Source organism: Hypanus sabinus, chromosome 5, assembly GCF_030144855.1.
Source record: "Hypanus sabinus isolate sHypSab1 chromosome 5, sHypSab1.hap1, whole genome shotgun sequence".
Lineage (NCBI taxonomy): Eukaryota > Metazoa > Chordata > Chondrichthyes > Myliobatiformes > Dasyatidae > Hypanus > Hypanus sabinus.
The window spans coordinates 1,830,423-1,846,811 of record NC_082710.1 but is presented as its reverse complement, the minus strand read 5'-3'; the positions used below and the strand labels follow the sequence as shown (position 1 = coordinate 1,846,811).

At 35.8% G+C, this 16,389-nt stretch overlaps 1 protein-coding gene across 1 annotated transcript in view; it reads right to left on the bottom strand.

Annotated features, from left to right (window-relative positions):
- Positions 1–16,389, bottom strand: part of skic3 (SKI3 subunit of superkiller complex) — a 210,848-nt gene that overhangs the window by 95,495 nt on the left and 98,964 nt on the right. The window contains exons 19-24 of the mRNA XM_059969300.1: positions 13,962–14,144; positions 11,989–12,133; positions 4,736–4,814; positions 1,189–1,250; positions 907–963; positions 617–685 (exon numbers count right to left, since the gene is read on the bottom strand). Coding sequence (XP_059825283.1) covers positions 617–685; positions 907–963; positions 1,189–1,250; positions 4,736–4,814; positions 11,989–12,133; positions 13,962–14,144 — 595 coding nt within the window. The remainder of the gene's footprint in view (positions 1–616; positions 686–906; positions 964–1,188; positions 1,251–4,735; positions 4,815–11,988; positions 12,134–13,961; positions 14,145–16,389) is intronic.

The following is a 16,389-nucleotide window of genomic DNA, read 5'->3' as shown; positions in this document are numbered from 1 at the left end:
GCTTTGAGAGTAAAATCTGAATCTGGAGCTGGAGCTCCTCAGGAGGTGTTACATTGAGTTCAACACTGACTGGCAACTCCTGTGTCACTGCTGGTGCCAAACTGTATTGGTCTCTGTTGGTCCTTTGGATTCATCAGCTGTGTGGAGAGAGGCAGCCTCCGAGTCATAATCAGGTTTAATATCACCGGCATACGTTGTGAAATTTGTTGTCTTTGCGGCAGGAGTACAATACAATAAATAACAATTTTAAAAGACAGCTACATGACTGCTACACGGGCAACGGCTTGCTCTCTATATCACACTGCCCTGTCCTGCATATAACATTCTCAGGTAGAACACGACATCTATGGTTGACCTCAAACAACCAAGGCCTTATGACTTTTATTGCTAATATGCTGCATTATTTTGTTCCAAAATCCTTTCAGAATGTTGCAAAACTTAACAACAGAATGTGGAAAAACGTCAAAATATATTTTTCAATAAAACAGATGAATCCTTAGTTCCCTGAATGTCCTCTGTACAATTTTTAAGCTTATACCAGGCACACCAGTATTAATATTTGCAAGAAAATAGAGAAATATTACAATGAATGAAATTTTGCAAAAACTGTAAATACCTGTCCGATCCAGCACATAACATATGAGGGTTCCAAAGACTGGGCTACTTTAAAGGCTTCATGGGCAAGCTGGAATGGAAGCACAGGGGAAACAAATATGGTGATAACATCAAAAATGGCAGTCAGTCTTTAAAATCACACATAAACTATTGTACTTCTAGAGGGCTTTGTAACAGTGATTTCTGTACCTGAGGGATAAAATTAACAGGCCTTAAATGAGTGTAGAATTACTAAATAATCATGAGTTTCAGTTATATTGTAGTTGAATAACTCACATTCTCAATACTTACCTCAATGTTTTCATTCTTCAGATAAGTTGCCCCCAGGTTGGTCCATGCCACCACATTCTAATACAAGAGATCATAACATTTAAAGATCAAGGTGTAAACATCATCATTGTACTTTTTAAAAGATTTGCAATTACTCTTAATTCAAAATTGCATATTTTAACTTATAACTCTTCATATCATTTTGAAAACCACTTTATTTTAGCAACAGTGAATGCAAATTAAAGACAAATAGTAAAATGTATTTGCTGTTAAATATGAAAGAGAAATAATGAATTTACTTACATTTTGTTCAACCTGAACAGACTTAATAAATGCATGCTGTGCGAGAGCATAATTTTCAATACCTGTATCACACCAAGAAAACTAATTTAGATCTGTGAATATTCAACCTGATATAGATATATACAGGTTGGGTGAATAAACAGACAAGCAGTAACTGAAATTTGATACAGATATGTGTGAAATGATGTGCATTGGAAAAAAAGGGAGACAATATTGGTTAAATCCTGGAGCTGGGTGTATATGTGCACAGATCCTCTAACAGGGGAAGTGCCAGAAACCCAGGTTCAATCCAGCCCTTCAGGTACTGTGTGTGGAAGTTTCACACACTCCCTTTGACTCCATGGGTTTCCTTAGGAAGATTTGTCTTCCCCCCCACATCTGAAAATTGTGTAGATTTGTAAAGTCACAAGAGCAATACAGTATGGATAGATGCCCTGTCACCCAACCAGTCCATGACAACCATGTTCCAATTTCCTATGTTCAGTCCATATCCCTCCATGCCCTTCCTCTATCAATTTACTGGGCAGATCCCTGCCCAATTTACAATGACCAACTAACCTACCAACCGGTTCATCTTTGGACTGTCGGAGGAAACCAAAGCACCTCTCCCTATATTCCCGGTCCTCCAGTCTTAACAACATCCTCACAAACCCTTTTGAATTTAACCACATCTTTCTTATAAAGAGTGACCAGAAGTGTACATCCTGCAGCCTTACTAACAATGTAAACAACAGGAACATAACGTCCCAACTCCTCTTCTCAACTCCCTGAGTGATAAAAGCCAGAGTTCAATGTGTTTCTCACTATCCTATCTACCTGTGACACATGCTTTCATTGTCTTTTTAGCTCTCTCCCTTGTGTCCTACCATTCATAGTACAATCGAACACAGTGGTAGGATTCAGCTCCTCCCCTGTGTCCTACCATTCCTAGTACAATCTAACACAGTGGTGGGCTAAATACCCACTGTAAATCAAACTGGGTGTGTAAATATGTGATAAAATCTGGGGAATATGGGATTAAAATAGAATAAGTGCAAATGGATCTCAAAGTCCTTTTCTGTGCTATACCTCTCCATTATTATATGAGATTTACCACTATAACATGGAGTCAAATTTTGTTAATGAAGACTGATTAGTGTTCTGTTCAATATTAAGAAAATTAAATGAGATTTAATAAGGATGTTCAGAATACAAATGTTGACCCTTTCACCTTTGACCGATGACTTCTAGTTCCAGGTTCACCAAACCTCAGGGGAAAAAGCTTGCTTGCATTTACTCTATCAATACCCATCATAAATTTGTATAAATATTTGGTGATATCGTCTCCTCCTCACTGACCATCAACATTGGCACACCTCAGGGGTGTGTGCTTAGCCCACTGCTCTACTCTCCATATACACATGACATGTGGCTAGGCATAGCTCAAATACCATCTATGAATTTGCTGATGATACAACCATTGTTGGTAGAATCTCAGGTGGTGACAAGAGGGCGTATAGGAGTGAGATTGCCACTAGTGGAGTGGTGTCGCAGCAATAACCTAGCATTCTACGTCAGTAAGACGAAAGAGCTGATTGTGGATTTCCAGAAGGGTAAGACGAAGGAACACATGCCAATCCTCACAGAGGGATCAGAAGTGGAGAGAGTGAGCAGTTTCAAGATCCTCCGTGTCAAGATCTCTGAGCATCTAACTTGCTCCTAACATATCGATGTAGTTATAAAGAAGGCAAGACAGCAGTTATACTTTATTAAGAGTTTAAAGGAATTTGGCATATCAACAAATACGCTCAAAAATTCTATAGTTGTACTGTGGAGAGCCTTCTGACAGGCTGCCTCGCTGTCTGGTATGGAGGGGGTACTGCAGAGGACCGAAAGAAGCTGCAGAAGGTTGTAAATCTAGTCAGCTCCATCTTGGGCACAAGCCTACAAAGTACCCATGATGTCTTTAGGGAGCGGTTTCTCAGAAAGGCAGCGTCCATTATTAAGGACCTCCAGCACCCAGGGCATGCCCTTTTCTCACTGTTACCATCAGGTAGGAGATACAGAAGCCTGAAGGCACACACTCAGCGATTGAGGAACAACTTCTTCCCCTCTCCCATCTGATTCCTAAATGGACATTGAATCTTTGGACACTTCCTCACTTTTTAAAAAACATACAGTATTTCTGTTTTTCCATTTTTTCAAAATCTATTCAATACAGTCGACCCTCCTTATCCGCAGGGGATTGATTCCAGGAACCCTCGTGGATACCAAAATTCACCAATGCTCAAGTCCCTTATTCAACCTGTCTCAATCCGGTGGACCTCAGGACCCAGCGAAACCCCAGACCTTATTTAACCTGTCTCAGTGCAGTGGACATTAGGACCCGGCACCAGAGCTCTGAACGCACAGTGTTGCTGTTCACGAAAATAATCACGATCACGATTGAAAATAAAGTGGAAATAATAAAGTGAGCGGAAAGAGGTGAAACGCCATCGGTCATTGGAAAAGCGTTAGGCTACGTCGGTCAACGATCGGAACAATTTTAAAGGATAAAGTGAGAAAGGCTCTGCGCCGATGAAAGCTACAATTATTACTAAGCAGCGCAGTGGTTTCATTATTGGGTTTTGGAGTTTTGAATTTTTGATCCTCCACATTAACCCGGCACTTGAAAGCAGTCTGTCCCCGAGTCCTGAGAACTTCCGTTCCTGAGCCCGGTGCTGAAACATAAGTTCTTAAGTGTTTTATATGCATAGAAAGGTAAATTATATATTATATACTAAGACAAACGTTTGACTAACTGACGCTAAATAATACCGGATGAACCTGTTCCGACTTACTTAGTAAGAAAACTTCCGATTTTTTTCGATCCCGATGCACGATAACCCACGCACATCCTCCCGTATACTTTAAATCATCTCTAGATTATTTATAATACCTAATACAATGTAAATGCTATGTAAAATGGTTGTTATACTGCATTGTTTAGGGAATAATGACAAGAAAAAAAAGTCTGTACGTGCTCGAACAACAAGTGCTGGAAGAGCACTTGGTTTTCACGATTGGCGGTTGGTTGAATTTGCGCATGTGGAATCCGTGGATAAGGAAGGCCGACTGTATACATAATTAATTTACTTGTTCAATTTTATTATTATTATTTTTATTTTATTTATTTATATTTTTCTGTTGCTAAGTTAACATATTTCACATTACATGCCGGTGATAATAAACTTGATTCTGATTTGATCAAATCTCCCTTTGTTTTTCAGTCCTCATGTTCTGGCAAAATCCTTGTAAATTTTAACTATATTCTTTCAATCTCATTGATGTCATTCATGTAGGTAGCTAAGCAGAACTGCACACAAATGGGTGGCTGAGAATCAAAGTGAGCTTGGTGGACCAAAGAGCCTTTTCCATGTTCTATGACCATTTGCTTTCCAAGTTCAGCCACGGAGTTTGTGATTGAAACTTGCACTATTAGAGTGATGAGGATCAGCCTGCTTACAAGGATTAAGCTGCACATGAGGCAATAGAAGATTGATAAGAATAAAACTATATCTGACAGTACCTTTGTGACTGGCAACAACTCCAAGTGCATTCCAGTATTGATGACTTTTGCTGTTCATCATCACAGACTTTTTAAGGCACTGTTGAATATTTCAAAAAAGTTTTGTTATTGTAAATGTTTTAAAATTAGGTGAAGTCAGGTAATATCAAGGAGCAAATTTTATTTACTGATTTTCCTGAGGGCCTCTCACAAATGGGGAAAAATTTGGATGAGATGGGGTGAATAAAGAAGTTGCATAAATCAATTGGAGCCTATTTGATGATGTATTCATTAATAAAAATAAATAGAATAGTTTGGGGACTCAGTAATATTAAGGCAATATTTAGTAAAAAAAAATGCAATTATGTCCAAACCAAATGAAGAAAATTTTCATAAAACTGGCCTTCAGCTCCAGCTAAGAATACACATATTAAATTCTTCTTTCCTATCTGAAACCTGGCCAGTTTTGTCAGTCAAATCTACTTTAGGCAAATGTACTGCTTAATGATTGCAGATGCTTGAGCATATAGTATTTCTGCTCACAGCTTTTTTTTATGTCATAGATACACAAATTTGAATTTTTTATAATTCTACAAATTTTAGTATTTCTGATTTAATTTTGGCAAGATTAAGGATTTATTTGGTGTAAATTAGCAGAGAAGCCAGCCACAAAATCCAAATTAATATAAGACATTTTAAATAGGGGGTCGAGTTTCAAGATGGCGACGTAGACATCTGCCTTTTAGGCCCTCTTCATTTTTTAAGCTATAATCACCCTTTAATCAAATCTTTTCGTACTTAATCATATGGGTTGTTATTTATGATTTATTTTTCTTTTTAAAAATAACACTGGATTTAATTTTTTCAAACTTAAAATGTCTGTACCTAAGAAATCGTCTAAAGACCCTATAACTCTCGATGCAATCTCCAATCTTCTGCATACTAAACTGGATACTAAACTTGCAAGTCTGGAAAACAAACTTACTGCGAAAATATCGGAGCTTGAAGAAGTCGTTAAATCATTTGATATCAAGCTTCAATCGCAGGCAGCAGTTACTGAACGCCATGAAGAAAAGTTTGCAGCTCTTGACAAGATAATTTGTGAAAAAATACGAACAATTGAAACTTTGGAGGAGAAGGTACGATCGACCGCTAAAATAGTGGAGCAGTATAAGTTTAAAATCACCGATCTTGAAAACCGGTCTCGCAGACAGAATTTGCGAATTATTGGATTTCCAGAAAATCTCGAGTCTGGTGACTTAACTGAATATTTCTCTAATTTATTGTGGGAAATTTTTGGCGAGGACGCTTTGCGGGTTAAACCTACTATTGATCGTGCCCACAGAGTTTCGAGATTTTCGGCTGCGAAAGACAAGCCAGGAGCTGTGATTGTCCGTCTCCATTATCCTCGGGAGAAAGAGCTTTTAATTCGATTAGCTCGTCAGAAAGGTATGATTTCTCACAAAGACAACAAGTTTCGTATTGTGGAGGACTATTCATTCGAGATAATGAGGGCGCGAATTGCTTTTAAACCGGTGATGGCGGAGGTTCATTCGATTGGACTTAAACAAGCTTTAAGATATCCAGCGAATCTCAGAATTACGTTGAGCGACAACAGTCAGCGTTTCTTTAATACTCCGGAAGAAGCGAAGAAATTCGTTGAAGAATATCGCTCTTCTAGTACAACTTGAACTATGTGTTATGTGGAGAACTTTTGGAGAGAAGACGCCATTCCGTTTTAGGCTTTAAATTATGAAGCTGCGGTATAGCTTTTTATTTTGGTCTGTAGACCTGGTTTTTTTTTATTATTATTATCATGATTTACAGATGCTTTTTTAACTTTACTATAATGTCTTTTTTCTTAATTAATTTTTTTTCCCTCTGGATTAGATATACATGTTAAGAATTTGTAATAATGATTTATTATTTAAAATGTCGTTTCTTCTTCCCATAAGACTTTGCTTTCCGTAAGCGTTTATTTGCCTGTATTTGAGAATGGGATGAATGTTTTGAATTTTTGAACTTTTTTTATATATATATTGTAGTGGTTATTGAACCCTTTTTTAATTCTATTTTGATAACCTTTTTTTTAAAAAAAAGATTGGTGAATTTACATCTATATTTTGTAATATGGTCCTTTCAAAATGTCGTTTCTTCTTCCCATAAGTCTTTGTTTTTGAAACGTCATTTCCTTATATTTGAAAATGGAATTTTTTTAAAGGCATATTACACTATTTTAAATTTCAAAGGTTATCTTTTTTTTATTAATGATTTTTTGCTTTTTTATATTATTTTTTCATTTTGATTGATATATATTCTTTTTGTTTACAACCCTGTATTTATATCTGGGTGTTATATAGTTTCTCTTTTCTTTCTTTTCATGAAGTCGCCATCTTGAAAATGGGGCTAATATTAGTGTTAGTTTGTGCGCCTGCCGCTTGGCTTTTTTCCGTGGGGTTGGGGGAGGGGTAGGGATCTTCTTTCACGCTTTTGCTTTTTATTTTTTTGCTTTTAGTTCATGGGCTGACTTTAAATTATTAATATTGTTGAGGTGTCATGTTCACCGGTTGCTCCTGAATCATTTTTCCTCCTTCCTGATTTATGGGTTATGTGTCTTTTTAACCTTTTATGATATACACAATTAATATTGGCATGATGGATAAGCCTGTTAACTTTATCTCTTGGAATACTAATAGTTTAAATCATCCGATTAAACGTAAAAAAATATTTAAAGTATTCCATAGACTAAATGCTAATATTATTTTTGCACAGGAGACCCATATTAGGAGGGAGGATAATCAACGCTTTTTTAGGTACTGGAAAGGTCAACAATTCCACTCGAATTCTACTGCCAAAATTAGGGATGTGTCTATTTTTATAGACCCTTCAATTTCGTTTACACATCATGAAATTATTTCTGATCCACAGAGCAGATTTTTGTTGATAACTGGTTCACTTTTTAATCGAAAAGTGGTTCTAGTTAATATTTATGCTCCAAACTTTGACTGTCCTGAATTTTTTAAACGTTTATTTACTTCCCTTCCTAATCTAAATGAATATATGTTGATAATGGGTGGAGATTTCAATTGTTGTTTGAATCCTTCAATGGATAGATCTAAACCTATTCGAATTCTTCCGAATAGATCAGTCTCACTTATTAATTCTTTTATGGTTGATTCAGGAATCACTGAAATATGGTGGTTTTTGAACCCTAAAGATAAAGAATTTTCATTTTTTTCACATGTATATCACAGTTATTCTAGAATTGATTATTTTCTTATTGATCATCGTTTATTAGCAGATGTTATTGATTGTAAATATGATTCCACTGCTATTTCGGATCTTGCACCTTTGAAGTTATCTATCAAGATTTCGGACTTTTCGAATAATACTAGATCTTGGAGACTTAACGCTACTTTGCTTCAAGGTCCAGAATTCACCACCTACATAAAACAGCAAATTGACTTGTTTTTCTCAACAAACTATACAGAAGAGATTGACAAAGGAATACTTTGGGATTCTTTTAAGGCTTTTATCCGTGGACAAATTATCTCATATTCTGTCGGTAAAAGAAAACAAAGATATTTAGATATTGCTTTATTAGTGGATAAAATTAAAGAAATTGATAAGATTTATTCAGTGACTCCTACCAAAGAACTTAATAAGAAAAGAGTTGAGCTTCAAATGGAGCATAGCTTATTATTATCTTCTTCAATTGAGAATCAATTAATTAGGACCAGGGCTCAATTTTATATCCATAGTGATCGAGCTGGTAAACTGTTAGCTAATCAATTAAAAGCTATTTCGACTAAGCGACAAATTATTAAAATTCGTAAACAAGACGGAAATCTGATTACTGATCATAAAGAAATCAATAACACTTTTCAAGATTTTTATAAATCTTTATATCAATCAGAATTTGATGGCAATCTGTCCATGATGGATAACTTTTTTAACAATTTGAATATTCCCAAACTGACAGATGAAGATCGTAGCTTGTTTGATGCTCCTATCTCTTTGGCCGAAATAGGAGAGGCCATCTCATCAATGAACTCAGGGAAAGCTCCTGGTCCTGATGGTTATATTATAGAATTTTTTAAAACTTTTTCTTCTTTGCTTTCCCCTTGGCTATGTAAAATTTTTAATGATGCATTTGTTAAGAAGAGATTACCTCAGTCTTTTTATGAAGCTACTATCTCTCTAATTCTTAAAAAAGATAAGGATCCCACTCTATGTGCATCTTATCGCCCTATATCACTATTAAATGTAGATTCTAAGATTCTTACAAAAATTTTAGCTATTAGGTTAGAAAAGGTATTATCACAGATTATTTCAGAAGACCAAACTGGTTTTATTAGGAATCGGTATTCCTTTTTTAATATTAGAAAATTGATCAATGTAATTTACACTTCATCACCCACAATTCCAGAATGTGTTATTTCACTAGATGCTGAAAAACCCTTTGATAGAGTTGAATGGGTATACTTATTTAACACTTTGAGATATTTTAATTTTAGTCCTAATTTTATATCATGGATTAAACTAATATATCATAAACCTGTTGCTTCTGTTCTTACAAATAATTACAGATCTTCCTTTTTTCAATTATCTCGTGGTACGAGACAAGGTTGTCCCTTAAGTCCTTTATTGTTTAATATTGCATTAGAACCTTTAGCCATTGCTATTCGTGAATCTCCTAATATTTTTGGTATCACCCGTAATGAGAAATTATACAAGTTATCACTCTATGCTGATGACTTGTTGTTATATATTTCTGATCCTGACAGGTCTATTCCCGCTATTTTATCCTTGTTGGCTCAATTTGGTAGTTTTTCTGGTTACAAACTAAACTTGGATAAGAGTGATTTATTCCCTTTAAACGTGCAAACTTTATTGAATGAAAGGACACCATTTAAAGCTGTTGATGATAACTTTATCTATTTAGGTATAAAACTTACTAAGAAATATAAAGATTTATTTACATTGAATTTTCTACCTATGCTTTATCAAATTCAACAACTTACTACAAGATGGTCTCCCTTATCCTTATCATTAGTTGGTCAGATTAATGCTATTAAAATGATGATTCTACCGAAATTTTTATATTTATTTCAAACTTTACCAATTTTTATTCCTAAATCTTTTTTTGATAACATTGATTCAAAAATTTCTTCATTTGTGTGGCAAAATAAAAATCCTAGGTTAAGTAAAAGGCAATTACAAAAATCTAAAAAAGATGGTGGTTTAGCTCTACCTAACTTTAGATTTTACTATTGGGCGAATAATATTCGTAACTTAATTTATTGGAAATCAGATTTGGATTCACCATTGTGCCCACAGTGAGTAAATTTAGAATACAATGAGGCACAGGGATATTCTCTATTCTCCGTTCTGGGTTCTTCTCTTTCTGCCGATTTAGTTAAATTCAATAAACAGATATCCAACCCTGTTGTCAAACATACATTACGAATTTGGTTTCAATTTCGTAAATTTTTTACTCTGAAAAACTTTGTTCTTGATAGCCCTATTTTACTTAATTTCTTTTTCAAACCTTCTTTGACAGATCAAGCCTTTAGCATATGGAAAAGGAAAGATATAAAATGTTTTCGTGATCTTTTCTTTGAAGGTAGTTTGATGTCTTTCGACCAACTTTCTAACAAATTTGAGTTACCTAAATCTAACTTTTTTAGATATTTACAAATTAGAAATTTTTTTACATAAAATTCTACCATCCTTCCCCAATTCAACTTCAATGGACTTTTTAGGTATGATTTTTACCTTAAATCCCTATCAGAAGGGATTAGTGGCTTTTATTTATAATATGATTATGAAGATACAACCAGAAATATCAGGTAGAATTAAACAAGAATGGGAAAAAGAACTTCAATATAATATATCAATAGAAAAATGGGAAAAAATTTTACAAATGGTTAATTCTTCTTCTATATGTGCTAAACATGCTTTAATACAATTTAAAATTGTACATAGAGCTCATATGTCTAAAGATAAGCTTGCTCGATTCTATTCTCATATTAACCCTCAATGTGACAGATGTCATTCAGATGTGGCTTCATTGACCCACATGTTTTGGTCATGTCCCGCTTTGCATAACTATTGGAAGGACATATTTGCTACCATTTCCTCAATTTGGAATATCGATTTACAACCTCATTTTATTACTGCAATTTTTGGTATACTAAATGAGGATGATAATCAGTTTTCCCCTTCAATTAGACAAATGATTGCTTTTGTAACATTAATGGCCAGAAGGTCTATATTACAAAATTGGAAAGAAGTAAATCCTCCTACCACGTTCCAGTGGTTCTCTCAAACTATTTCTTTTCTGAGCTTGGAAAAAATTAGAAGCACTATTTTTGACTCATCAATTAAATTTGAAGAAACTTGGGGACCGTTCATTCGACATTTTCATATGAATTAATTTGGCCTCTTCCAGACCTTCTCTTTACTTATTCTTGTTCAGGTATGGAGTTCCAGAGTTTTTGGCACTATCATATACAAATAAACTGTTAGTATTTTTTTTATATTTTTTGCCTGTATTTTTATAATTTTTTCTTTTTCTTTTGATGATTATTTTTATTTTTTTCATATAATTATTATAGACTTGATTGATAATGCACTATGTTTCTATGTTGATATTTTAATAGGATATTGTTATCCTACTATTAATTCAATTTCAAGTCTTAAGAATTTATAACCTATTTATTATTATATTATGTTTCTTTGAAAAAGAAAAGAAAGACATTTTAAATAGTTGTGATTATAACAGAGAAAAAATTAAAATGAAGTTTATTCAGAAATTCTTTCGTCACGCAAATTAAATTGAAGTGTCTTCTGACTGACCAATGAAGACTTATTCCTACTGAGGTCATTGTAAATTATCCTGTGATTAGGTTGGGGGTAAATCAGGGGGTTACTGGTGCCACAACTTGGAGAGCCAGAAGGGCCTATTCTGAGTAATATCTTTAAATAAAAATTATGAATAGTTTTTGGGAGGGGGAAATACATAACCATGTTTCTGGGAATTGGGTGATAATTAATAAGGTAATACATTGAAGAGTACGTTTTTAGTGTAGACAAAAACTGAATGATTGCTGGCAGTAAAGTAAAACAAAAATCACACTTCACGATTAGATTCTTGCAAAGAAACAGTATCAGAAAAGTCAATCTGTTGCAACACATTTTTATTTTACAATCTGGACTATTATATTAAAAATTTATCTTCTAATTCTTGTTTCAGATTTCTTTTTTTTTACCTGTAGTGATTTTTCCAGCAACTCATGCACTGTATTTTCTTCTCCTATACTGGCTAGGTATTGTGCCTGTCGGTAATAATTCACACCAAGGTCACACCACACACTGGCACATGTAGAGTTCAACGTAAGGGCTCGCACATAGCACCTAAGAAACAATAGAGTTCCATTTCTTAAAAGTGACTACTTTGTTGTACAATAAATACAATTGAAAATATAGAATTGTAATTTTGATTCACAATTTAAACTGCAGTTGAAAAGATCAAAATGTAGCTTTGCAACATAACCAATTTTCATTCATGATTTTGGATTACATGAAATTCAAGCTAAATTAATTTAAAGTTTGAAATTTAGCACTCAGAAGATTAGCAACCTCAACACACAGGAACTTAAATCACATTAGATTTACAGATGTATGTGAATCCTGTAGAATTTTCAGTGTTTCTGCATAAATATACCCTAAAACATGATCAGATCGTCACTTAAGTCCTAAAACATGATAAAGAGAACCCAATAAATAACAAAAAACACCATACTTTTTCATTTATTATTGGGAAAAATGATCCAAGATGACATTCATTTTTTTGGAAAAAGTATGTGAACCTTTGTTTTCAGTAACTGGTGTGACTCCTTATACAGCAATAACTTCAACCAAATGTTTCCAGTAGCGTTGATCAGTCCTGCACATTGGCTTGGAGAAATTTTAGGCCATTCCTCCTTACAACTCGGATGTTGGTTGGTTTCCTTGCATGAACAGCTTGCTTCAGGTCCTCCACAACATTTCTACAGGATTAAAGTCAGGACTTTGAATCGGTGATCCCAAAACACGAATTTTCTTCTTATGAAACCATTCTGTTGTTGATTTACTCTTGTAGAACCATAGAACACTACAGCACAGTACAGGCCCTTCAGCTCTCCATGTTGTGCCGACCCATATAATCCTTAAAAAAAAGTACTAAACCCACACTACCCCATAACCCTCCATTTTTCTTTCATCCATGTGCCTATCCAAGAGGCTCTTAAATACCCCTAATGTTTTAGCCTCCACCACCATCTCTGGCAAGTCATTCCAGGCACTCACAACCCTCTGTGTAGAAAACTTACCCCTGATGTCTCCCCTAAACTTCCCTCCCTTAATTCTGTACATATGCCCTCTGGTGTTTGCTATTGGTGCCCTGGGAAACAGGTACTGACTATTCACCCTACCTATGCCTCTCATAATCTTGTAGACCTCTATCAAGTCCCCTCTCATTCTTCTATGCTCTACGTTCATACGTTCTACGCTTTTAACTTTTTGAGCACCTTCTCCCTTGTAATAGTACTGGACTCAATTATCTTCCCTCACACCCTTAAACATCTGGCACACTGCGAATCTCTTCCACAGTGAAGACTGATGCAAAATACTCATTTAGTTCATCTGCCATCTCCTTGTCCCCCATTATTATTTCTCTGGCCTTAGTTTCTAGTGGTCCTATATCTACTCTCATCACTTTTTTTTTACATACTTGAAAAAGCTTTTACTATCCACTTTGATATTGTTTGCTAGCTTGCTTTCATATTTCATCCTTTCCCTCCTAACGATTCTTTCAGGTGCACTCTGTAGGGTTTTTAAAATTTCCCAATCCTTTCTCTTCCCACTAATTTTTGCTTTGTTGTATGCCCACTCTTTTGCTTTTACATTAACTTTGATAAGATTTTAGGTAATATTTATGTAGAAATAGAGAGAATTCCACAGGGTTCACAAACTTTCCAGCATCATGGTATTAAGTGATTAACTTAGCTTTCAAATGACATACTTTTCTTCAGTTTAAAGATTTCATTCTTAATTTGTATGGGTACGCTCAAGGAAAATTGCCTGTGTGGAAATCTTCCCTTTACATACACAAGAGCATAAAAGGGCAAAAAAAAATCTTATAAAATTGATAAACCATCTCCAGAAGATTAAAATTGCAACTTTTAAATTGAAAATAATTTACCTTCCTCCTAGGTGAAGAACTTCATTTTTGTTTAATGTTTGCAAATTAGAAATTTCACCCTGTCCAAAGAGAACTAAAGGGACTTGAACATGAAGCTTTGCTGCTGACAGGACATGGAGTGTGGTACACGTGTCTCCAATTAGTTTCCATAGGCAAGACACATCGGGTCGATACCTCACAGCTCTACAATACACAACACACAAAATGAAACTGACATTTCTTTTCTTCAGTCACACTAAGGTAAATAATTCGGGAGCAAATGCTAGGGTCAGTTACAATAACTACAAAATTAATTGAATGTTGTACAAATCAGATTTATCCTTACATGGTTGAAAAATTCCTCCACTTACCTCAGCCTAAATTTTATCATGTTCATAATCATCAAGTTCATGCTCAACTTGCCCATGAAATGGCATGTCACACCACTCAAACAGCACCACTTTTAAATCAGCAAGATCCGTAAATGAACAAAAGACAAGTGTAATTAAAAGTCTTTCTTGCATCTAGGCTGATGCTTGAGTCCAACATTGAATAAACGTGGATGAATGGGACAAATTTGCTTCACAAATGTGATACATAATTCAAAAACAGTTAAAGCCATTTCAAATAAATACAAGCAACACACACAAAGTGCTGGTGGGACGCAGAAGGCCAGGCAGCATCTATAGGAAGAAGCACTGTCGACGTTTTGGGCCGAGACCCTGCTGTTGAACTCATCCTGCCACTTCTCAGGTCAGTTCAGCATCCTAACAATGTCCTGCTGTAACCTCTGACACCCCTCCAGACGATCGACAACACCTCTATTCTTGTGTCAAAAGAAAAAGAAGTTTCAGGTGTCAGGGGGCATGAAGTGTGTGAAGTTACTATAATTAGACTGAAGGTTCTTGGGAAACTGAAAGGTCTGGACCAGATGGTGTACACCCCAGAGTTCTAAATGAGGTGGCTGAAGAGATCAGGGAAGCAGTTGTAATGATCTTTCAAGAATCACTAGATTCTGGAATGGTTCCAGAAGACTGGAAAATTTCAAGTGTTACTGCACTCATCAAGAAGGAAGAGAGGCAGAAGAAAGGAAACCATAGGCCAGTTAGTCTGACCTCAGTGGTTGGGAAGATATTGGAATCAACTATTAAGGATGAGGTCTCACAGTACTTAGAGGCGCATGACAAAATAGACTGTAGTCAGCATGGTTTCATCAAAGGAAAATCTCACATGGCAAATCAGTTGGAATTCTTTGAAGATATTAACAAGCAGGATAGACAAAGGAGAACTGGTTGATGTTGTGTACTTGGATTTTCAGAAGTCCTTTGACAAGGTGCCACACGAGGCTGCTTTTCAGGAAAGATGCTAGCATGGATAAAGCAGTAGCTGATTGGAAGGTGGCAAAGAGTGGGAATAAAAGCAGGCGTTTCCAGTTGGCTGATGGTGACTAGTGGTGTTTTACAGGGGGTCTGTGTTGGGACCAATTCTTTCTACATTATATGTCAATGATTTGGATATTGGGATTGATGGCTTGGTTGCAAAGTTTGCATATGATATGAAAATGGGTGAAGAGCCAGGTAGTTTTGAAGAAGCAAAGCCACAGAAGAACTTAGACAGATTTGGAGAGTGGGCAAAGAAATGGCAGATGGAATACGGTGTCAGAAATGTGTATGGTCATGCACTTTGGTAGAAGAAGTGAAAGGGTTTTCAAAATGGAGAGAAATACAAAAAACTGAGGCAAAGAGGGTCTTGGGAATCCTTGTTCAGGATTCCTGGCAGGGATGACAACAAAGTGAAGATGGCTGAAGTTTCGGGGAATAGTTCACAAGCGCAGGATAGATATGTCCCACAGAATGAGAAATTTGTGCATGGCAGGAGTAGGCAACTGTGGCTGACAAGGGAAATTAAGGACTGAATAAAATCTAATGAAAAGGCATATAAGGTAGCAAAAGTAAGTTGGGGAGTTGGATGATTGGGAAGTTCCTCCGGGGTGCCTAGGCACGACTCAAGTAGCAGCAGTACTCTCAATGGATACAATTAAATATTCCCGTTTCAGCCTGATACAGCTAAAAAGCACAACTGTTTCCAAGGTCAGTACAGGTCAACAAAGATGTCTTAATGTGTTTAAACAAACTATCACTGCTTAAAACCAATTGAAACAACATTCTGTGGTCGGAAGGGTCCACGAAGGAAACATCAGAGAAAGCATGGGCAGAGATAATGATTGCAAGAGTGTTTAAGGAAATGGGGTTTTAAACTCCCTATACCGATGATCTTATTGGCGAACATGCGGTCAATGACCTCAGAGCCAGGGTGCTAAATCAGAGGGACGTTAGGACTCTGTGTGTCCTTTGTTTCACAGAATCCTGGTTAACCCTTTTCATACCAGATGCAGCAATTCAGATCGACGGGTTTATTATACACCGTCTTCATAGATTGATTGAGTCTC